Source organism: Hyaena hyaena, unplaced genomic scaffold (genome assembly GCF_003009895.1).
Source record: "Hyaena hyaena isolate Hyena2069 unplaced genomic scaffold, ASM300989v1 scaffold_598, whole genome shotgun sequence".
Classification (NCBI taxonomy): domain Eukaryota; kingdom Metazoa; phylum Chordata; class Mammalia; order Carnivora; family Hyaenidae; genus Hyaena; species Hyaena hyaena.
The window spans coordinates 100,533-124,321 of NW_024081233.1; the positions used below are offsets into that span (position 1 = coordinate 100,533).

Here is a 23,789-nt window from a genome sequence, read left to right on the forward strand (position 1 = left end):
TAACTGACTGAGCCACCCAGGCCCCCCTGGAATACTATTTTATTAAAAAAAATTTTTTTAATGTTTATTTATTTTTGAGACAGAGAGAGAGTATGAGCAGGGGAGGGGCAGAGAGAGAGGGAGACACAGAATCTGAAACAGGCTCTGAGCTGTCACCACAGAGCCCGATGTGGGGCTCGAACCCACAAACTGTGAGATCATGACCTGAGCCAAAGTTGGATGCCCAACCGACTGAGCCACCCAGGCACCCCTGGAATAACGTTTTAAAAGTGGACATTTTCTTGCTTAAGATGAAAAAGTTATATGTAATTTACGAAATACAAGTGGACATTGGACTATTCTTTGATGCAATTCCAGAAAAATAGTTTTCCAAGAAGGAGACGTTGGCTGAGAACTTGTAGAATCTGAGGTGCCTGAGTGGCTCAATTGGTTAAGTATCTGACTCTTGGTTTCAGCGCAGGTCATGATCTCACAGTTTGTGAGTTCAAGCCCTATGTCCGGTTCTGTGCTGATAGCGTGAAGCCTGCTTGGGATTCTCGGTCTCCCCCCCCCCCCCCGCTCCTCCCCCCTTATGAGCTCTCTCTCAAAAATTTAAAAAAAAAAAAACAACATTAAAAAAAACCCTGTGGGATCCCTTTCCTAACTGCCATTGTTGGGCTACAGTGGAGACAGAACAAGCAGGGGGTCACACTCCTGTTTTTCCAGTCCTATCCTCTGTTTTGTTCCTGGAGGAATTTAATTCTGGCTGATCTGACAGGTACAGGAAGGAGCCAGGTGGAGAGAGGGTTGAAGACTCTGGAGCTGCTCTTTTAAGAGCACTGACAATGCTGTCCATGGAAAACTGCTTTTAAATGGTTTTCAAAGCCCTCGAGTTTGTTTAGAGAAAATCCCGCTGGCATTGATGGATTTCTCCTCCTCTTGACAGTTCACAGGAAAGGGCGTAGTGTAAAGAATTAAATGATTCATTCCACACACGTGACAGGCTCAAGTAGTCCCGCTCGGATCCACTTCTTGTGGCTGTGTTCGAGGCGCCCCGTGTGTGATGAGGTCATCTTGCTGGGGCACACAAAAGATTCCAGGGGGAATACACCGTATACTGTGGTCATTCACAGCATTCATTCCTCCTGGGTGCTCACGGGTAACAATGAACCTTCTCAGCATTACAGGGCTCACTAGGGAGACAGACTGAGCTGGTTTACATGCCTTTCAATGGAACCCCCTCCCTGGGGCAAACAATGCATTTATTATAATGTCTTGGCTCCAAGAAGGGCCTGGGAACAGCATGGAGTAGCCTATAATTACATACATTTAATAATAAAGGCACAAATGTCTTAGGTATCCCAAGAAGTGAAAATAAACCCTTCTCATCTCCTCTCTCTGCTCCCCCATCCCCATCATCTTTCCTTTTTGCAGAGAAGTCAAGTCAGGAGTTACATGTTTTGTTTTGTTTTTTTAAAATAACAATTGCAAGGATATTTGGCTAGTGAGGAGAGGGAAATTAAATTACAGGAGAACATTCTTCCCATGTTACAAAAAACTGGCTTCTGCTCACTCAGGTAGTCAGGGCACAGGCAGGATTTGTTAAACGGCCATTGTGTTAATTAGACTCTCAGGGGATTCGGGTCCAAAGCCTTTGGGGGCTGTGACCCTCTCGCAGAGGGGTGTTCCTAGGGGTTAAGCCGCCACTTGGATGGGCACTTCCTCAGTTTGCTGCCAACTCCAGGAAGGGCTGCTTAGAGATGTCCCTCCAGCAGTGTCTCCTGTCCTTGGTCCCCACATCCTCCTCTGAGTGCCCGGATGTGTGCAGGTAGTTTCTGAGTCTCAGGGAGAAGACAGCTCTGTGAACTGTGGTCAGGTTGCAGAAGAGAAAGGAGCCAAGGCAACAAGAGCTCCAATACATCACGAAGGGGGCCAGCACAGCCCAGCTCCGCCCCTGCCTGACAGACTGTGTCCTGTTTTCTTGAACTTCCCTATACCTCAGTTTCCTTATTTGTCAAGGAGGATGTTAAAAGTATGAATAGTCAGTAGTCCAGTATTGGGAAGTGACTTACTTTCCTCATCTGTAAAATGAAGTAAAACAATATCAATTTTACATGCATCTTTGTGAGGACTGAATGGAATCATACATGAAATCGCTTAACATACATACCTGGTGTGTGGTAACGTCCAGTAAATGCTAGTGGCTGCTGTTGTTAACTATTATTACTGTTATTAAAGCAATTACATTTTGAAAAGTACTCGTTAGATTGAAACTGTATCGCGGGATGATAGTCGGTACACAGCAAGCGTCTGGCTGGAAAAATCAGAAGGGCCGTGGAAACTCACTGGGCAGGACTGCACTGGGAATCTGATTACTTTTATTACTTTGACAACTGATAGGGAATCAAGGGTGGTGGAACAAATGGGGGTTACCTTTTCTTCCCTACAAATGATTAAAATGAAACGCATCTGTATAATTCCCTTACATACGGGCAAATAGGGTAACCTTATTGACAACACTAGTATTTCCCACTCATGACAGGAAAGCACGTATATGCTGGTGCCCCCACAATTTTTACCTTGCATCTCCAGCTTCTTAGGTGGCTGCACAGACCCTGACTTTGGCTGTAGCATTTGATTTTAAACGAAGTGACACTGAGCCTATTGATAAATAAAGGCCAGCCTAAGAGTAGGTGGGAATGAGGTGCACTTTGAAAGAAAAGAGAAGTCTTGAAAAAAAGGGTGTGTGTATATATATATGTATGTATTTTTTTACAGCTAAAGAGATCTCCAGTTACCATTCAATTAAAACATACTGCCTTCTTTTTACTTTGCTTTAAGTAAAAACATAAGCGTTTGTTATTTTGAGCATTACATTTTGGACACCAAAATATGCGAGACCTGTGAGAAGTGCTGGAAGAACAAGAGGAAACAGGAAGTTCAAGGCAAGACATTCTTTATCCTTCCATGCTGGCAGCATGGAAAACAGGAGGTTTGCTCTTTATTATTTAAAGAGTCTTTAAGAAGTCAAGTGGGAAAGATAGCAATGCAGGGATCTTTTGATTCCCTTTGGGTTTGGCCAAGAGAATGGAATTATTGAAAAAAACCTAACCTTTTACAAAATACCTCTGTTAGAAGGCTTTTCAGTGGGTCACATACTATAAAATCACTGTCTTCTGGGCAATCAAGAGTAGAGAAGAAAATACATGTAATCATTGGACAGGAGCAGGTTGGGTGGGTTTGCGGAGACTTGTAACTCAACGTCAGAATATGGCATCAAAAGCTTAGTTTGATGGGGTCACTTCTGTTACCTCAGGTGACCAGATGTCCTGGTAAGGCACAAACAAGGAATTCTCTTTCCCTCAGGTTTCTAGGTATAAACCAAGCACTATAGTTCTCAAACCACCTTCCTTTAACCCTGACCTTTTATAAAACACAGGTCAACTCACTTCCCTAGGAGCCCATCAACAGTTGTCGGTTTCCATGCACAAACCTCCCTCTGGCTGCTTTCCCAAACCCGGATTGCTGAGCGAGCACAGGAGGACCCAGGAATGCCAGAACTATCCAGTCATTACACAGGTTCCCTCTATAGATGTCTTCTTTTCTTCAGAGTACTCTTTATCCCTATCTTATTTCAAATCCTGGGGTCATCAGGGTGACAAAGGGCACATCTTAAACAGTGGACAACATGGTGGAGGTGAAGATCTGTTGTAAAATCTGAGGGATGTCCTTGGTATCCATGGCAACAAAAGACCGGCCAGCTGGTAAAGTTCTCTGAAGCCTGCCAGGATGGAAGGGGAGAGAAAATTACCATTGCAAATCGGGGCTCCCCTTCCACCTTCTGCCCCCACAAACCAGTGTCTCGATGGCTTCATTGCAAAGGAAGTTTTTACTTTCTGATACTTTGCCCCTGCTGGCGACTGAACTGGCTGTCACTGGGCAATGAAAGGCTTGGAAGAGCAACAAAACAGGCACACTGAAAGCAGTGAACCCGAAGAAAGGTCTTTTCAGTGAGAGACTCAGTTAATTTGAAAAGAAGAAATTTCCTTCCCTTTATTACTGTCATTTCCTGGTATTGCCTTGGCAGAGCAGAGCCCTAGGGACGCATCTGAGATGAGCTCACCTGGGTCCAGCAAATGTATACACTGCACTCCTAAGTGTCTTTCCTGCCTTAGAAAACAGGCCCCCGAAAATGCTGCCCCAGCCAAACCCCAGGTGGTTCTTTCTTTCTTTCTTTCCCTACTCTCTCGTTCTTCTTTGCCTCACATCATACAGCATGAAGCACAAACTGACTTATGCAATTGCAGCTTTGATGACACCAAGGTTATATAGGCTGATGATAATTCTTTTACATGGCAACTTATCATTTGGAACAAAGGGCCATTTCTGAAAGCAATGAAAGGACAAGACACAGTTCTATCCAAAAGAACGCCTCCTTTCACTGTGCCAGCAGAGTTTGGTTTTGCAATGACACTGAATAAAAGTCAACCATCCTGTGTAGTATCATACATCTGGCATGCCTAGTAGACCAGCTAATTCTGCAATGTATCTTTTGCCAGTGGATGTTGGACTATTTCCCTAGGAAACCACAAGGGTATTATTGTACTTTCTTAAGTATTCAAGCAGGATCTGTTCACTATAAAGACAAAATAGCTATTTCAGCTCAGCCACTAATTGCTGAACTCGCTGTCTGCTTAATACTGGGCTGGTTCTGAAGGAAATCTGAGTAGAAAAGGCATGGTTTGCATTCGAGGACATGGAAGTTCTAGAAGAGGCTAACACATAAAACTGAGAAAAATGCAGAGTCAGTTGTAATAAAGTAATCATGTAATTACATGATATTCAGGGTGTTCTTAACATTACTCGGCAATCCTGCAGCAAGGCAAAGGGAATAGGTAAAGATACAAGTGCTTTGGACACTAAAGCATTTCAGAGGTATGAGTTCTAGGCAGGAAGTTTAATTTTGGGGGGTGGAGGAGATATACTATCATTTGTGTTTTGTGCCTCATACAAATATTTCAAGCAGAGAAAAATCAAGTTCTTTCTGTTTATAATTCAAAAAATAAACATTAGTATGTTTGAGAAATTAAAGTGTTTCCAGATCTCTTTTAGCTTATCTACAATGGTATTTATTATCTGACCACAACTTCTCTACTGAATATTTAGCATGTTCAGTGTAGAATTTTACTACATATGCTGTCTTACATAGTCTCCAAGTGCTTTACCTGCCTGTCTCCCAAGTAAAAAGGGATATACACACATATAAAGGGAGATATTTAAGAAGTGATATCTGTCTATATCTATGTATCTATATCCATGTATGTCTATCCACATATATTTATGTGTATGTCTTGCTATATGTATTGTGTCTATATATATATATACACAAACACATTTTATATATTATTTATATACACACTTTATAGATACACACATACATATGGGCAATATCCTATGCTGGGAAAATAGATGCTTGCTACTTTGAATACAATTTCAACATGAATTGATTAGAACTGAGCTTGAGACCTTGATGTTAAATGCAAAATATATAAAATATTGTCTAATTTATATGTGGACAAATCAATTTGTTAATTATTCTATTCTTGGTTTAAATGCACAGTGAAAAACCATTAATTTAAAATGATTACTGCTCATCTAAACATAAGACGAAGCATGCTATTCTCCCAGCGGGACTATCAGCTTCCTGACAGCAGCAACCCCACTGGCTATTCCTCCTTTTTCTCTCCCACCGCCCCTCATGATGCCAATCCCGTGAAATGGAATGCGCCAGGTGGGTACTCAAGGTGTCTCCATACCTGTCCTTCACTGTACCCTGTGGGGACACTTACCTGGTTGCTTGATCTCCTAAAGATCCAATGAAAATGGCAAAAGCATTTACTTGAGGGTTGCTTGTCAGGATTTGGGCAAACTTGGCAGGATGTATTCCATATCGTGACAGGTTTGCGTCACTTAAGACGATGACAAAGTACTCATCAGCTTCTTCTTTGACAATTTCCTTGATGGCATGTTCTGTCCCCTCTAACGTGTGGTCCCCACTCATGCAGAATTGAGCATGGGCATGCATTGTCTGGGGGTAAGAGATGTCGCACAGGAGCCACGGGTGAGAAAGTTTTTAAACCAACATAACGGTTTCTCTATTGACCACGAGAATGCACAAATGCCAATTATTCCATGTGAATAAGAAACCTCCGAGTTGAGTTCTATTTCATTTGCACCTTAGAGTGACAATAGTATACAATGATATTTGTATGTGGTTAAGACTTTTGTTAGAAACAGGAAATGTTCCCAAACTCTCCCCACTGGCAGTTACTCCTAAAATTCAAGCTGCCATTTAAAGTGAGAAAATGTCAGAAAACATAAAACTTGGTATCTCTTTCTCTCTCTCTCTCTCTCTCTCTCTCTCTCTCACACACACACACACACACACACACACTGTGGTAGGCAGAATTCCAAGGTGGCCCCCAAGTTCCTGCCCCTGGTAAACAGCCTGCCTAATCCCTTCCCCTTAAATGTGGGCAAGACCTGTGAGTAGACATGACACAAGAGAAAAAGGAGAAAAGGATTGGATTTCTAATAAACAAAGTTGTAACACTAAACACTGTACTTATAATAATAGCAATGGAGGAAATTTACTTTAAACTCATAGGGTGTATGTATTTCTATCGTAGATCTGAGTATGTGAAACTGAATTTATCATTAGAAAATACTATGACGTACATAAAACTAGGGTTGGAGAGTATGCTGAAATGGGTCATTCTTTTCCTTTTACTGAAATACCTATGGGCTGAGAAGAACTGTATAGGATATAGGAGGGGGACTGAGGGTGTAGAATCCTGATACCATATTGAGCGCACTACAGATATGTAGGGAACAGAGTTTACAATTTGTACTGTGGAGAAGAGGATTTTAGGCACCATGAGTTTTTTTTCAGTTTAAGGCTTGAATGCTTCTAAAACAGAAAGTCTTTCTGTTTCTTTCCTAGATCTGTTGCTGCTTCAGTGACTCTTTTCCATCATCAGAAGATACTTTACCTAATCTGGTGGAAGTTTTACATTATAGAGTTGATTTAACATATTTACCTTCAGAATTTCTAGTCTCTGCTTATTGTCCTTGGGGATTTTGTTAGTTGGCACTAGACTGATGTTGTAGCCATCTCCAGAGTGTCCAGCGATGTCGTACTAAAGATAAGAGAATTAGAGAGTTAGAAGCCTCTGTCCACTAAAGAATTGTCATCAGGCCTTTCGGCCTCCAAGTCTTTGGTCTGCCACTGTGCACAACTGCTCAACGGATGGCCACGGAGAAGCCCAGGGAGTTGAATGTGTGCTTATCAACAGAGGCAGACAAATTCCAGGCTCCTTCACTTTTGGTCCATCCTCGTGTGATTTCTGCCCTAGCAGGAGGTAGAAAGTATGATGGGGAGAATTCACGGGCTACCAAGAATTCCATTCTTAACTCTCAGGGGAGAGTTAAAAAAAAAAATCACACATACACATACACTGCGGTAGGCAGAGTTCCAAGGTGGCCCCCAAGATTCCTGCCTGTTGGCATATGTGGCCTGCAAAATCCTCTCCCTTTAAGTGTGGGCAGGACCTGTAAATATGATAGGATGTTACTTGTGATTATGTTATGTGGCAGAGGGGATTTTGTGGATGTAAGACCACTAATCAGTTGACTTTGAGTTAATCAAAAGGGAGATTATCTGGGTGGGCCTAATTTAATCATATGAGCCCTTAAAAAGCAGAGTCTTTCTGGTGGTAGCAGACGGGGAAGACAGAGACTTGAAGTGTGGGAGACTGGGACATGTGGGAATTATCTGTGGCTGAGATGGAGAGGACTATGGGGCAGGCCTTGTGAGTGGCATCTAGGAGGGACCCTGGCTGACAGCCAACATGGAAATAGGCACCTCAGTCCTATAACCACAAAGGACTGAATTCTGCCAACAATCCAAATGGAATTGGCAGCAGAACCTCTAGTTCAGTCTGGCTCAGATCCCGATTTCAGCCTTGGGAGACCCTAGGCAGAGAACCCAACTCAGGCTTCCTAGATCCCTAAACTACAGAATTAAGACCTAGTAAACAGGTATTGCTTTGAGATGCTATGTTTGCAGTAATTTGTTACACAGTAGTAGAAAACTAATACATATACTTCTTTTCTGAACACACAAAGTGAAATGTATTCACCATAGAAATTAAAGCACAAAAAGAAAGTAAAATTTAGTCATAATCCCATATTCAAAGATAACATCTGTCAAAATTTTGTTGTACAAGTTCTGAGGCTTTTATTTCTTCTCACTATATGTGAAAGATGTTGCACATTCACACACATACGCATCTACGTCAATGTAACTTCTAACTGCAATGGATAACATTGACCATGTAGTTTTATAATCTGCTTTTCTACTTTATTTTTTTAATTAAAAATTTTTAAATTTTTAATTAAAAATGTTTATTTATTTTTGAGAGAGAAAGAGAGACAGACAGACATACAGGCAGACAGAGACAGAGCACAAGAGCAGCAGGAGAGGCGGAGATAGAAGGAGACACAGAATCCAAAGCAGGCTCCAGGCTCTGAGCTGTCAGCACAGAGCCCGATGTGGGGCTTGAACTCAGGAACCACGAGATCATGACCTGAGCCAAAGTCAGATGCTTAACCGAATGACCGACATAGGCACCCCTCTGGTTTTCTACTTTAGTGTATGACATATATTTTTAAAATTTTGGAACTACATACCTTTCTATTTCCCTATCTCACAATGCACATGAGAAAACTAGAGCTGAGTGTGGGGTGTAGCATTTTAATGGGATCTGGAAAGAAGTTTGGGACCTGAAGGAACCATAACTGGAGCACGGTGGTTCTACCTGTTGGGTTTGTTCCCCGATTCCCTTCTCCCCTCCCACCTCCCTCTAAGAAGTTTTGTGATGCTGATATGAAAGTTAGAATAGATGTCAGGGTATCTGGGCAATTGGGGCAACTGCAAAGAAAATCTGAGTGTGGGTCTAGGTAAAAGATTTTCAGGAATATTTGGAATGCTACTGAGGAAGAAAATGCTTAAGAATCACTGCTTTCTATTCACCAACTGCCCATCAATCAACAGCTGTCTTTTGAGCATCAACCATGTGCAAAACATTACTCTAGGTATTGTAGGGGAATGCACTTATTTCTTTTCATGTCTATTCCTTTTTAACTGTTGAGCTCTTTGTGGCCATATCTTATTCGTCTTCGAATTTTAGCATCTGTGAGCGTGCCTGGTGTGTTTATGGCACAAATGCAATCATGTTGGGACAATAAGAAGCTTTCCTTTCCCATGTGGGCTACATTCTTTTGCAAATAAGCTGTTTGGAAAGCTGGAATACATTTTCCTGCCCCCCACCCATCATGTGATAAGTGGTGGTTAGCCTAAGCTAGCTGACCAAAAAGCCCATACAGTAACCAAAACCATTGTCTTTAAAATGAAAAGACGTAGAGCCCCTGGGTGGCTCAGTGGGTTAAGTGTCCGACTTCGGCTCAGGTCATGACCTCACGGTTCTAGGGTTCGAGCCCCGCGTTGGGTTCTGTGCTGACAGCCAGCTCAGAGCCTGGAGCCTGTTTCAGATTCTGTGTCTCCCTCTCTCTCTGACCCTCCCTGCTCATGCTGTCTCTCTCTCTCTCAGAAATAAATAAAACATTAAAAAATTTAAAAAAAATGAAAAGAAGTAGAAGAATTCCTTTTGAAATAGTTTTTATGCAATGATAGGGAGTCAGGAGGCAAGCTGGGCTGTTTGTGGAAGATTAGTTCCATTTTGGACGTGCTGAAGTTGTTCATCTAGGGAGGTATCAGAGTAGAAATGTATTTCACGGAGTCAGAGATGTGGCTGTCCCCACCCAGGATAGGGACACATGATTGCCAAGGGCAAATGCACAGAGAGAGAAGGGCAGAGGAATGCTTCACTTGAACCTTGGGGAGTATCCTCTTAGGTGGGTGGAAGAAGGACCCAGGGCTGAGTGGAGAAGGCAGAGGAGACAGCACTTGCCAAAGCAGGACAAGGGGACGGCCCCGGGGGAATCTGTGTGTAGGGCCTCCGGAAGTGGTTGTGCAAGTGGCTGAATCACACTAACTTCAGCCATCTCAGAGAATGGGGACGAGTGACCTCTCGGCCTCAGAATCAACAGCCACCTTTATGCGGACAGTATTAGTGAAAAGTCTGCAGGATAAAAAGTGAAATGAAAGAGCATCTAGAGGGGGTTGAGGGAGAGGAGTCTGTGCATGTTACAGGTGGCAGAGAGGAGGCAGTGGGGAAGGAGATCATGACCGGAGTCAGAGTGTCTAGTCTGGGGGAGGAAGGAGGACACTTTTTTTCTGAGACTAAAAAAGAACAGAAAGAATGGGAATGGACAGAGGTAAGTATGTAATTGGATGGGACAAGTGTACAAATGAAGTCCATGTAAGATGCCTAAATATTTAAAATCTGTGAAGCAGGATATAAATTGTTAAATAAAATATATTCTCTCCTTCTTCGATAAATAAGTACAGATTATAGTGACCTGGAGAGCCAGGAGTCCTTGAGGAGTCTGTGCAAGAACAGAGTGGTGTGGGCAGCACTGGCCCCTGGCTTGCTACAGTTGGCTCTGTCCCATTTCTGTGAGGTATATGTATGGACATATGTATGCATATGTATGGACACCCAGCCTTCATATTCCTCTATACAGTTGCTCCTTGGCCATACCGCACACCATTGGCCAGTCTGCCCTACAAAGATGGGCTTAAGAGAGGGGACCACGTAGGGAGGCTTGGGGTCATCCGAGGTTTCTTGGGGATCCCAGAAACTGGGACCATGATCTAGAAACTGGCTTTAACTAGGTATTCCCCCTTGGCCCCCATAGGCTCTTCACCTCATGGGAGGAACATGGTTAGAGGAGGGCCGGAGTGAGAACTTGGGCAGGGCTGGGACATTCTTCTAGGAGTGGTTTTAAGATATTTTAATTAATACAAAAGACGATACAAAAGAATTGTAAGGGAAATTTACTAATACATTAAACAGGCTTGATAAATGCTTTAAGAGGATGTAATAAATTCCACATGTGGAAAAAAATCTCCTTAGGATAGCTTGTAATCAATCTAGTGAAAAGGTAACAAAATTTGAACCCTAAAAGCTGTACAGCTCTTGACAATGGATAACTGTGGTAAAGTACTAGCTTCAGTAGACGTCCAAGGTCACCCATGTGCTCGGTGCTGGCACTGGTGCGGGTATGGACAAAGCCTGTCGGAGTCCGCCATGGAAGCAAGCTCGAGACTCTCAGGTCTGATTTGACAATGGTCATGGCAGGAACTATTTTAAGCCAAAAATAAAGTTCTCCTGAGGAGGTGCCAGGCAGACTGCTTTCGTGAGGAAGCTGGTGAAGTAATTTGTTACTTAGGACCTTACACAGGAGGGGATAAGATCAGTTCCTTGAAACAGAAGTGGGTTTCTCTTATTTGGCTGAGGCAAGGGGGCTATAAATGTATTAAGCTTTTTCCTCCCTTTTAACTGGAGGTTCAGATACTTACTATCAGATGACCATGGATGAGACCAAATGAACATGTCTTTGACCATATGGTCTGCTCACAGGGTTGACCTAACTGGTTACTGTGAGGAAAAAAGTTGATTATTACACAAACAGCAGTCAAATGAGCTCTTTCTCAAAAACAGATACTGGCTAACTGAATGCTTCAGGACATTTTAGTAACTATCCATTCATCATTCCCTTGACTGATTTACCTACCTACCTACCTACTGTTTAATTATTTGTCCAGGAGAAGAAAGCATACTATACTTTTTCACACAAGTGAGAGAAAGATAGGCAAGTTGCCGATCTGTCTTTCTTTTCCCTCCCTTCTTCCCTTTCTTCTTTCTTCTATTTTCTCCTTTTCCTCTTCCTTTCTTTATTTATGGTAAGGAAAGTTCTATTTGCAGAATGATCTGCCTTTGTCTGTGCCTGGTTAGCACTGCAAAGGCTGAGAAGACACACCTAAGGGACAGAATGGGGCTTATAAAATGGTTTGCAGGCTCTGGTTCTCATTTTCCAGACAGGCTTGGGGATTATTCTGTGCCCAAAATAAATAAAATACTTGAGAGGAATCCAGAGCACATCCAAGTGTGGAACATTCCCTGGTGTTACTGTAGATCAGTGTAAGCTTCCATTAAAAACAATACTTCTCTGTCATAATTATCTAGTATCTGCTATCCAAGGATCCCAACACATTTACAGGCAGAAATTTCCTCATCCTCAAAATGGTCTGGGCTAAAGAAAAAGGTACATAAACTCCTTCATTCCCATTCTCTGACACGTAATCCTACTGTTCACCCAGTCTGGTTCCTGCTGTGACCACTGTCAAATCAGACTTGACAGGGTCTCAAGCATGCTTCTGTGGCAGAATCACAGAGTCACTAAACAAGAGCCTCACTGTCATTATCAAACCACTCAACATTTCGATCATAACTTTTCTGGAGCAGCTCAAAATTTTATGGTCACGAAAATGACCACTTCTCATGGCCTCCCTTAAATCCTTGTGGGGTCTTGCATTTCAGCATAAACATAAATAATAAACCACAGTAGTAAGGAAAAGCCTTGACTAGGGAAAACCAATTTTAATACTTCCTTGCTTTGGAAACTTGTTTACAAGCCCCTTTGCTAGATTTTCTTTTGAAAATCTCATTCATTTAGAGAAAGGTCTTACAAATGAAAACAAACGCTGAGTTTCAGTCTAAGACACAAAGATGTACCAGGAAATAAGGCTGATTTGTGACACTTAGGCTGCAAAGAAATGTCTGCTTAAAACAAAGAGCTATTGGTGTTTTTTTCTTTTTTTACAAATAAGATTTATGTTTAGATTTCTATGGGGAAAGGATAATCATCTGCTAAGTTTAGGAAAGGCTACGCTTGATTACACATCCACATTATAACTAGGTATGAAACAGTCATCTGAAGCTATTTCTGAAGACTGATGATGTGTGAAATTCTAATCTTCTTCTAAAAATCCAAGTACACCATTCTAAGATGGCACCACTGACAGTGGGCAGTGAAGGATTAGAAGATGAATATGTGATCGGAAGGGTCAAGGGAAGTGCCAACAGAACCTAAGGTGTTAGTGAGCCAATAAGCCATAGTAGTAGCTAGCTAACCTTTCTTTGTATCCTAGAAGTCAAAGTAAAAAGAATAATGTTCTGGGGCACCTAGGTGGCTCAGTTGGTGAAGTGGCCAACTCTTGATCTCAGCTCTGGTCATGATCCCATGGTTTGGTTCGAGAGTTCGAGCCCTGAGTTGTGCTCTGTGCTGACCACATGGAGCCTGCTTAGGATTCTTTCTCTCTCTCTCTGACTCTCCCTCGCTCTTGCTCTCTCTCAAAATACATAACTTAAAAAAAAAAATAATGTTCTGAAGGTCAAGGATTCTAGGCTTAGCTCTGAATCTTAGCTTTTGACCCAGCACAAGTACTTAACTTTTGTAAATCTTGTTTCTATCTTGTAAATAATGCTGGTTTAGATGGCCTCTAACATTATATGCTTATAAGTCACTTAACCTCTCTGACATATAGGAATAATCTCTGTTTTATCTAACCTCACAGGGTCACTGAAAGTATAGGACAATACATTTAATGGGTATAATGTCAATGTTTGTACAGTTCTTCATGTCTCAACTCATCTTGATTCTCTTCATAACTTTTGCAGTGGGTATTATTTACCTCTTTTCAGAAATGAAGAAATTAATCCTTGGAGAGGTTAATAGCCTTTCTTAAGCTCAGAGATGTAGTGCTGGCAGAGATGGAAGCCAGACCCAGGTGCCCTGATCCTATAGAGAAATAATCATTCTCTATCCCCCTCCCCCATCTCTTTGGTCAGTACTTCTATAGCAACAACCAAGTCAATTCTGAATTCTTGTTTCACTGTGAATGGATTCAGAGAATTCTGTACACCTTTCTTTGGTCTTATCTCCATGTACCAAGAAGAGTTTATTCAAAGCCTAAGCCTGATAAGATGATTGGTTTCCATTTCTAAATGTGTGAAACATTCCTGATGCATGGGGAAAAGGTTAATTACAGACACAGAGCTAAGTTTTTGGTAGAAGGAATCTTACCAGCAGGTGCTAGTTTTGTGAGTCATATCTTTTCATATCCTTCTGAGAATTAACCTAGCCTTTCTGACCAAGATATCTTTGAGAAAAGTTATGCCTACTATACCTCACTGGGATGATGAAGTGCTAAGGGAAGGAAAAGATAGAGTCTTTTATGTAAATGGTACATTTGCTTCTGAATTACAGCTTTGTAAAAATACTGACTGGGCAGAAGTAAAATTGTTGTAGAAAAAACCAGGGATAAAACATCAACTAAGAAAGAGCCTGGAAGTGATAGTCAGAAGTTCCTGTTTGTTTTTTTTACAGTGTAGCTGTGTGACCTTGAGCAAAGCATTTTACCACTCTGGATCCGATTTTCTCATCTGTATAACAATGAAATTAGTAAAAATAATTGCCGAGACTATTTCTGCTCTTAAGGTTCTATGAAAAGCCAATGGTTCACTCTAGAAACAGACTGGAAAAGTCTGCTTCACTTAGTCATAGGAAAATCTGTGCCTTGCTTTCTCTTGTCAAAGGAATGAATCAGCTAAATCTACCTGAGGATTGATGAAGTCCTTTCTAAAAAGAAAGCCCTCAGAGCCTATAAGAAATAACAATCCAGTACTGGCTCTAGCATGGCGGGTTTCTAACTCTTTAAAAATATTTTTAAACGGTGGAAGTCTTTCTCCAACTGAAATACTGCACAAAAGCACAGATGATGAAATGTCACACAAAATCAAAACAAGTGAAATTGCTTTGGTTTAACTGGGGATGGAAGGGGAAAGGGTAAAAGTCCTGTCTGTTCGCATCAAACCCCCAACACTGTTCAACTGTTCCTTGTTACACTGTTAGGAAAGCATGGCCTTAATACAGGAGTTATTCTCCACAAAAACGAAACATTTGAGTACTTTTTTTTTTCAAAGTCCAACTTCTCAAAAATGAAGTAAATCTTCAAAAATGAAGGGACTCTGTTTTCTGGAGTCCCTACTTGAGTGCTCAGTGAAGACAGTCACCTAACTCTCGAGGTTATGGAGTACTTTGAAGAAAAAAAAATTAAGGCATTAAGAGCTTTTGAAAAGGAGGTCTATTTAGGGTTTTAGTAAAACATTCCCAGGGACTTGCAGAAATCACAAAGAATGGACAAGAAATCATGAGATAAAGGGGAAAAAAAGTTTCTTGACTGAAATAAAATGGTTCACATGACAATCACTATTTCACTTTTCACTCCAGTGTTTAAGTGCTCTGTGAACATTAAACACTTTGCTGCTTATAAGATTAGAGGAGTTTATGATGATTCTTAGCAAATAATGTTACTCCTGTCTTGAGAGGCCAGACTATATGCTGTTCCTGAGAGTAACTGAATTCAGTTGGTGGACCAATTATGAGAAACTTTAAAAACTCCAGATGGCTTTGAAATGTGTCCTGCCACTGAATTACCTTTTCTTCCCAGTAATTCTTACTCAAGGGTCTCTGTGGTTTGGCATGGATCATGCTAGGAGGGAAAAGAAAGTGGAGGCTGACTCCAAATGGGCCTCCTGGACCTGGACTGTAATGACCCAGAGCTCAGAAGCTGAGCCCAAGCCAAACAAGATACAACACAGATGCCAAGAGAGAGGTTTCGGGGAAGAGTCCAGATCACTGGCTTCTGAAGGTTTCAAAGCAAATATAGACTAGACACCTCTGCAAAGGAGGGATAACTGCAAGAAGACCATGCTAGAAGCCATCTGGAACTGCTGAGTGGGAAGTCTCAGAACACACTGCTGAATTCCTAAAGATACCACACACGATGCCATCCTGGGCTATGGAATATAAATTTTTCACTAGGAACTCCTAAAACTGTCATTTGCTCATGCATCATCTTATATTTGCTGAGAAAATTACATACTTTCATTAGTTATTCCTAGTCCTTATGTGTCTCTGACAAATGGGAAAATAAAAACACAGATAAAGTGAGTTGGACTTTGTGGTGTACAGATACAGAAGAAAGTGAATGGAACGCTGCCATTTGACGTACACGCATCAAATATGTCTGAGAAAATACCACAAAAAAATCCACTAGCAGTGGTTGCCACTGGAGGGGAAAGTGGGAGCCGAGAGGGCAGAGGCTTACATAGAGGGCTTCACTTTCACTCTTTTTGTACTTCTACACCTTTACCCTAATGTATTTAATTTAAAAAAATGCTCTCACAGAATGTCAGGTGGCTCCATCCCACTTTTTTCATACCCTTTACAAGGGAGGCTGGAGAAGCCCCAGCAGAGACTGGGTGGCCGGTGGCCACTCTAAACCTTAGACATGTTGGCAGGGGTGGTGAGAAGATTATACAAAGTTTCCAGGGCACCCAGCGTAGAGGGGGAAGCCTGTCGGGAGTTCTGGAAATATAGGGAGTATTGGGACAGGGTAAGTGGCACCATAAGAAAATAGTCAGATGAATCCAGAATGAAGGACATTCTGCAAAATGCTTGTTCTGAACTCTCAAAAGCAACCATCAGGAAAAGCAAAGATGGTAGTGGCAGTGGAGGTGAGGTGGCTGCTCCAGATGAAAAGAGGCTAAAAGATATGACAACTAAAAACGAAATGGGGATTCTGGATCCTGGATTGTGGGGGGAAAACTAATTAGAAAAGACACTTTTGGGATATACTTACTGTGGTGAGTAGTGAGTAATGCATGGAGTTGTTGAATCATTATATTGTACATCCGGAACCAATATAACCCTGTATATTAATTACTTCGGTTAAAAATAGCACTTTGGGAGACAGTTGGGAAAAATGAATTTGAATTGGACACCAGAAGATCTTATGAAATTACTGATAATATTTTTAGATGTGATAATGGTATTGAGGTCATGCTGGAGAATGTCCTTACTGTTAGGAGAAGCATAATAAAATATTTAGAGGTAAAGCATTATGATGTTTATAATTTATTTTCAAATGATTCATAGGAAGGAAGGGAGTATATATTTCGAGAGAAACATAAAGCAAACAAGGGAAAATATTAACATTTGGCGAATCTAAGTGAAGGCATATGGGTGTCATTTTACTGCTCTTACAACTTTTCTGTAGGTTTAAATTTTTTCAAAATAAAAAAGTTGGGATATAAAGGGGAAATTTTAAAAACAAAACAAAATACCGAAAAGGGATAACAAACAGAAGAGGAGTCCTGTCTCCAACAGCCTTCAGACTTGGGAAAAGTCCTTTAATATTCCTGGGTCTCAGTCCCCTGCCTGAGGACTGAGGAGACTGGGTAATGACCTGTGACGCGACCCCAGTTCTGAAGTCCATGGACATGGTGAGGGATTTGCAGGAGCAGGACTCCTGTGCCCTCCCCCTCTCCCGTTCCTCCCCAGCTCTTGAGTTACTTGCCCAAACGCCCTTTTTCCTCACAGAGCTTGTTTTGTGAAGTCTTGACGTCTTTTCCTTTTCTTGGAAAGATTTTAATGCACTGGAGACTTTCTCTGCTCTTAAAAAAGTTCTAAAGGAACTGTAGTGAATGTAGGGAGTATGTAGGGAGAAATATAAGGAAATGCATACAACCCGTTGCATGAAAGTGCTGTCTATGAAGGATCTAATAGCATAGGGGCGCCTGGGGGGCTCAGTCGGTTGAGTGTCTTTGGCTCAGGTCGTGATCTTGCGTTCAAGGGTTTGAGCCCTGCATTGGGCTCGGTGCTGACAGCTCAAAGCCTGGAGCCTGCTTTGGATTCTGTGTCTCCCTTTCTCTCTGCTCCTCCCCTGCTCATGCTCTGTCTCTGTCTCTCAAAAAATAAAATAAAATGTAAAAAAAAAAAGTAAATAAGAATCTAATAGCATAAAAAGCAATAAAAATACTTCAAACCTTGAATAAAGTTTATCTTATCTTGGTGTCTTGCTATAATTTCTTGTTCTAAATATTGACTGGATTTGTCAGGCATATATTACCATGGTTATCTTCTCAATATAGCTGTGGTTTTACTGATAAAGACTGAGGAAATCATTTACAGTACTGTGGGAATTAGAGACTATCAGCAAAATATGTGCTGAAGTGGGGTGTCTGGAGAGGAGCGTGCTTTCTACGTGCCTCTGTTATTGCATGTCTCTCACTGAATGTTTGATCAGAATTAGTAGTTGTTATTTGTCTCCCTCACTAGGCTATAAGCTCAAGGATGGCAGGGAACTCTGTACCTAGTGGAGTACTATGCTCTTAGCAAGTGCTTAATTTATGTTTGTAATTTTATTGAAATCCATTTACATCATATGGCAACAATAGAGCCGTAACTGTCAGTTAGAAACAAAACAAAACAACAGCTTGTGAAATGCTCATTTTCCTTGTTTTCTTTTTGGTGCGGATATGTCCAGTCTCATTAGTGTTGTTCCAAGTGACAGACTTTTAACAGTGAGAATTGGAGAAATCTCAATGTCTCTGTGTACTCCGCTGTGTGAGATGAAATGAAATATTCAACATGCTCCCTGATAATCACACCATCTACCTGCAGGCTTTTGGAATGGTTCTCTGAATTCTGTATTAGCTTTGCCACCTTCTGCCTTCTGTCTAATTCTTTACTCCGTCCTGGGGAGCTGAGTCAACCAATTTCTTGGATAGTTTCTAAAAATCTTCCTAAAAACTTAGAAGAAGTAGTTTTACCTATTGGAGAGGTTCTCAAAGGCATAAAAATCCTCTTTCTAACTTGAAATTTTGTTCTAGATAATATGAGTACGTATGCCAATTTCAATAGTGATATGTTTGCTACAATCTATAATGGGTCAAAATGTCCATAAAACTCAAAGGAAGCTAAGGAACACTGACCTTCAAGACTCACAAAAGAGGCAGATGGGCTGATCCAAATATTAGTAGAACCCGAGTGTTTCAAAACATTAAATGAGACTTATGCTGATGTGATGGATAGATGTTTAACCATCTGTTGGTTATCCATGGTCCAAGTGATTTAGGAATTATACTCAAACTCCTACCAGAAAGGATCTAAAATATTTTAAAATAAATATTTTCCAGAAACCCATAAAACATAAAAAAACCCAAAAAATTGAAATGAAGAAAAACTTACATCTGAATGGAGCGAGGGTCAAGGGAAGGAAAAGGTTGAATACTAGTGTACACGCCACAGGACATAAAGCTGTCACAGTGGTCTTTGATTTTTGGCTCTGAGCTTTCTGGCAACGGAAACCAAGAGAGAATCTTGAACAGTTCCATGGTTTTCAGAAATCACAAGGGGAAATACAACCGCGTTCTTCATTCTGCGAGGGAAACAAAGCTGCTCCCTACAGGGAAAGTCCACATCCTATTTGTATTTGTATCCTGAACTTGTACAGCACCTGGCAACGCACAGCACTCCCTGACCAAAGCCGCCTTTCCCTACCACTGAAATCTAAAAGGAATCTCTCATGCAGAGCTTCATGCAAGGGACCCTGGGAGAGCTAGAGCTCAAAAACGGGCTTAAAGTAAATGCAATGATGGGTGACATCAATCTATTGCCTACTGTGCTTTCCGGCACAGATCTTTAAAGTAAAAAGATAATGGAGACCATAGTATGCAGATAGTAAACCTCTAGGTGGATGTCAAGCTAAATACTGACCTAAGATTGCCTATTTCTGAAGGACATGTTCGACCCTGAACATCATCTAGAATACTTATGGATAGACTGTGCACCCTCTATACTTATCTGCACATATACCATTTCTTCCCCCTGCACTTTTGATAATAATTACCCAGCACAGGACTGTGTTATTTGCTCTAGTAAAGGGCCAGAAGTGCAGGTGCTCCTGTGGCCAATTAAGAGTGGACTGAGGGGCAGCTCTTGGGCAGTCACATGGCTCCGGGGATCCCTCCTCCACATTCGGGCCTCTGAAGGAGGGTGCAGCAGAATAGGCATAGTTGAAATGGGCAAGTGTTGCTTGCCAGGGTTGCTGTCTTCATTCCCAGGGGGTCATCTATTACTGTGTAATCCTCGCCCACGTGGGAAGAGAAAGCAAGGCTGAGAACAGCGCTTTCTGAGGGTGTCCTCAAAACTTGGGAAGGCTGTCAGCTTGGCGATGGGGAAAAACGGAGTGTGGAGGAAATTGGGATGAGGATGGCGACTCTAGAAATCTGTGGAAGAGATCTGTGGTATTTCTAAATGCCTGTTTCTCCCCCCTCACATTATGGCTAACATCACACACTTGTAAAGTGCGGTGCTTTCTTCTGTGGTAATTAGTCTTTTGAATTCAGGGATTATCATTGTCTGATGGTTAGGGAGAGAGAACAGAAGGCTCTCTTTGTCTATGCTGATAAGTGAGCTGATAAGGAGACGAAGATTTTTGTTCACTCCGGTGGAGCCTGTGCCCCACCATCCGTCACTGTGCCCTAACCTGGAGTGACTCTTGGACAGAAGTGGTCAGTGACGCCTCTCATCATCCTTAGTTCATGCCATACCTTAAACTTCTCTTCGTAGTTCTCGAAGGCTTCCATGACCATACACACGGCCTCCATTGAGCGCTCCAGCCGGCCATCCACCCCGTTAAAGCGGTACATGCTGCCAGACACATCTACCACCAGGCGCAGGCGCTTGGGTTTCTGTTGGGGGCTGCCCAGCTGAGGGAGGGAACAACAGAAAGGTCTTGTGAACCAAGAAACCATCCCTGGTTGGTGTTCTGAGGGTCTCACGCAGGCCCCAGCGTGCCAGCCACAAGGCAGGCAGATCAGCTGTAGGCTGGGGGTTGCTCAAGGTTGTCCTCGCAGGTGGAAAGGATTGTATTTCAGTAGATGGAATTTCACATTTGTACTGGGGCCATATGGGAAGGATATTCCTTTAGAATATGGGCCTTTCAAGGCCTAACCTAGTCTAGTAAAACTGCCTTACTGAGGCTATTACTCTTAAAAACAATAATCTGGAAAGATACAAACTTCAACATGTCATGCCCCGGAGTCAGTTATACTAGCAAGACTGAGTTGTTTTGGAAGGCCACATTGATTCTACTGGTGCTTGTTATAGTGTCCTGCAAATCAGTTCCCACATAGCCTATAAGAAATGTTAGATGCCTAAAACAAGGGTCTGTGAGAGAGTGTCTTACAAAGAACAGAGGGAATATATTTCATCAGTGCCTTCTGTCATTACAAGTGTTCAGTTTCTGCTTCCTTCCAGTCACTGCATTTCTCTTTCTTTTCCTGGCAGTGAAGGCATACAAGTGGCATCTAACTGCTATTTAGCAACAAGTATCGATTAAAATATGAAACTCCTTTGATTTTCCGTTTGATTGGGGACTCATGCCTGCGAATTTGCAGAATTAAAAACAAAAGTATGTTTGTCAGTTTTACTTACAGGAGAAGAAGAAGGGGAAAAATTCCAGATTGTTCTGTTATTATACGCTTGCTGTCAGGTATGAAGGCTAATGAGCAGAGTTAGTAATTTCAAAAAGATTGTATGGGTACTGGAGTGCAGTGATTTCAGACAAAATTCAGCATATTTCTTTAAAAACTTGTGGAGTCTGCTCTGCCTAAATTAAGAACAGAGCCTCATTTACTTCCATGACCACTCACAACTCAGATATATCTAAACACATTTGTTGACCACAATGAGTCAGTAAAGAAAGTAGTTGTTGACTCATGCCAATGACACAGAACTGAGTACTGCCCAGATCACCAAAAGATTCTCTCTGAATAAACATTTAAATGGAGTAAGTGACCACCCTTCCCCAACAGTCACTGCACCCCCAGCTCTCAGTGGCTACTCAGCCATTTTGGTTATTCAGGGATATGGGAAGTCACAGGGCCCTCCAAGACTCAGTATTTTAACTTCTGCCATTTTTTTTGCCATTGTATTGCAAATATTTTAATATTACGGCTGTCTAAAGCTTTACATGCTACAACTAGAATTATTTAAAAGGGAATTTCTTATTTTCTAAAATTTTCTTCAGTTTTGGGATGGGCACAGATATTTAGGTAACAGGATAGCAGAAAACCACCAAGATTGTTCTAGGGCTTTTACCTGTGCAGCCCTCCAGGATTCATGGACACTGAGTGTCTTCAGTTTCCTCTCCCCACCAGGGGCACCCTGCTCTGTGTCCTGGGAGCTGAGCTGCATGGACAGCATCAGCCTCTCACTCGGCTGGATTCTGGTGGATTCTGCTGCTGGGAGGTCCTGGCAGGAGACCAGGTTGCCATATTCAGGGTTTATGGTGTTTTGATAAAGATGGCAACTCCAGAAAGCATTTGTCTATAAAGACAGCTGAACTCTACCTGAGGCTACTAGTTCACTATGACTTACTTGTGGCTCCAGTTCACCCCGGCGTTTGTAGATGGCTTTTTCTCCAGTGAGCCCATCGATGATCTTGGCATCATCTAGTTCCCCCATAGCTTGGTGTCTTAGCCACTGTCTCTCTTTACCTTTAGCCTACAACGACATGCACACACACAGCTCCTTATTTTAATTACTTCTGCAGGGTACCTGACACATTTTCTGCATGATAAACAGGAAACACAGGATCTTTTAAAATAAGTGATGGTTCTTCATGAGCACAGTTTCATAAATGGACTGGTTCCTGCTCTGCTGACAAAGAATGCCCTTAGTGTAGATTTTGTCAATTTTAATGGTTTTAACACATGGAATGATAAAATGAACTCACTTAAAGCACACACAAATGGGAAAGCAGTATGCAAATGGGTCCTTGGAGAGATGTGCAAAATCCAGTAATGTAGTGGTGATTTCTTATGCATTTTCTGTCATGGTATGCTTAGCAAATTTCTTAGGTAACAAAATAATCAGCTTGAACTTCTTAACAATGACTGCAAGCACCAAGAAAATGTGACCTTCAGAACTCTTCCTTTTAGAAGAGAAGTTGATACTTGAGCTCGCTGTGACTTATGGTGCAAGTGGAAACAACTGAAAAACTATTGTTCATGAACATGTTGTGTCCCCCATGATCATAAGTCTTCTGAATTATTTTCCCAAAGGTATTTCCACATAATACTTTCCCAAAATAACTTATAACTATGCCAGGTGGACCAAGAAGGTAGTTAAACAATGAAGAATGACAATATCCCAATCAAGACATAGGTAGGTTTATTATAGCCAACAACTCTATTTACATTAAGTGGGAAGAATAACAAAAAATTAAAAATAGAACTACCCTACTAGCAATCGCAACTACCAGCAATTGCACTACTAGGTATTTATCCAAGGGATACAGTTGTGCTATTTCGAAGGGGCACATGCACCCCAATGTTTATAGCAGTGCTACTGACAATAGTCAAAGTATGGAAAGAGACCAAATGTCCATTGATGGATGAATGGATAAAGAAGATGTGGTGTGTACATATATATGTGTGTGTGTGTGTGTGTGTGTGTGTGTATACACACACAATGGAGTATTACTTGGCAATCAAAGAGAATGAAATCTTGCCATTTGCAATTACGTGGATGGAACTAGACGGTATTATGCTAAGTGAGATTAGTCAGAGAAAGACAAATATAATATAACTTCACTCATGAGGAATTTAAGATACAAAATAGGTGAACATAAGGGAACGGAAGCAAAAATAATATAAAAAAACAGGTAGGGGGGCAAAACATAAGAGACTCTTAAATATATAAAACAAAGTTGCTGGAGGCGTTTGGGGAGGGGGGATGGGCTAAATGGGTAAGGGGCATTAAGGAATCTACTCGTGAATCATTGTTGCACTATAGTGCTAACCTGGATGTAAATTAAAAAATTATAATTAATTAAAAAAAAGAAGTGGAAAGAATAGTTCAAATGTTTT

At 41.6% G+C, this 23,789-nt stretch overlaps 1 protein-coding gene across 3 annotated transcripts in view; it reads right to left on the reverse strand.

Annotated features, from left to right (window-relative positions):
* Nucleotides 1-1,455: 1,455 nt before the first annotated feature.
* The window catches only part of VWA8 (von Willebrand factor A domain containing 8), a 349,620-nt gene continuing 327,286 nt past the window's right edge, over nucleotides 1,456-23,789 (reverse strand). For 2 of the 3 annotated variants that reach the window (XM_039257082.1, XM_039257083.1), the window contains exons 41-45: nucleotides 22,297-22,422; nucleotides 20,466-20,624; nucleotides 7,080-7,178; nucleotides 5,829-6,067; nucleotides 1,456-3,760 (exon numbers count right to left, since the gene is read on the reverse strand). In XM_039257082.1, coding sequence (XP_039113013.1) covers nucleotides 3,652-3,760; nucleotides 5,829-6,067; nucleotides 7,080-7,178; nucleotides 20,466-20,624; nucleotides 22,297-22,422 — 732 coding nt within the window. In that variant the 3' untranslated portion in view covers nucleotides 1,456-3,651. The remainder of the gene's footprint in view (nucleotides 3,761-5,828; nucleotides 6,068-7,079; nucleotides 7,179-20,465; nucleotides 20,625-22,296; nucleotides 22,423-23,789) is intronic. The other variant, XR_005532644.1, reaches the window with a different exon arrangement.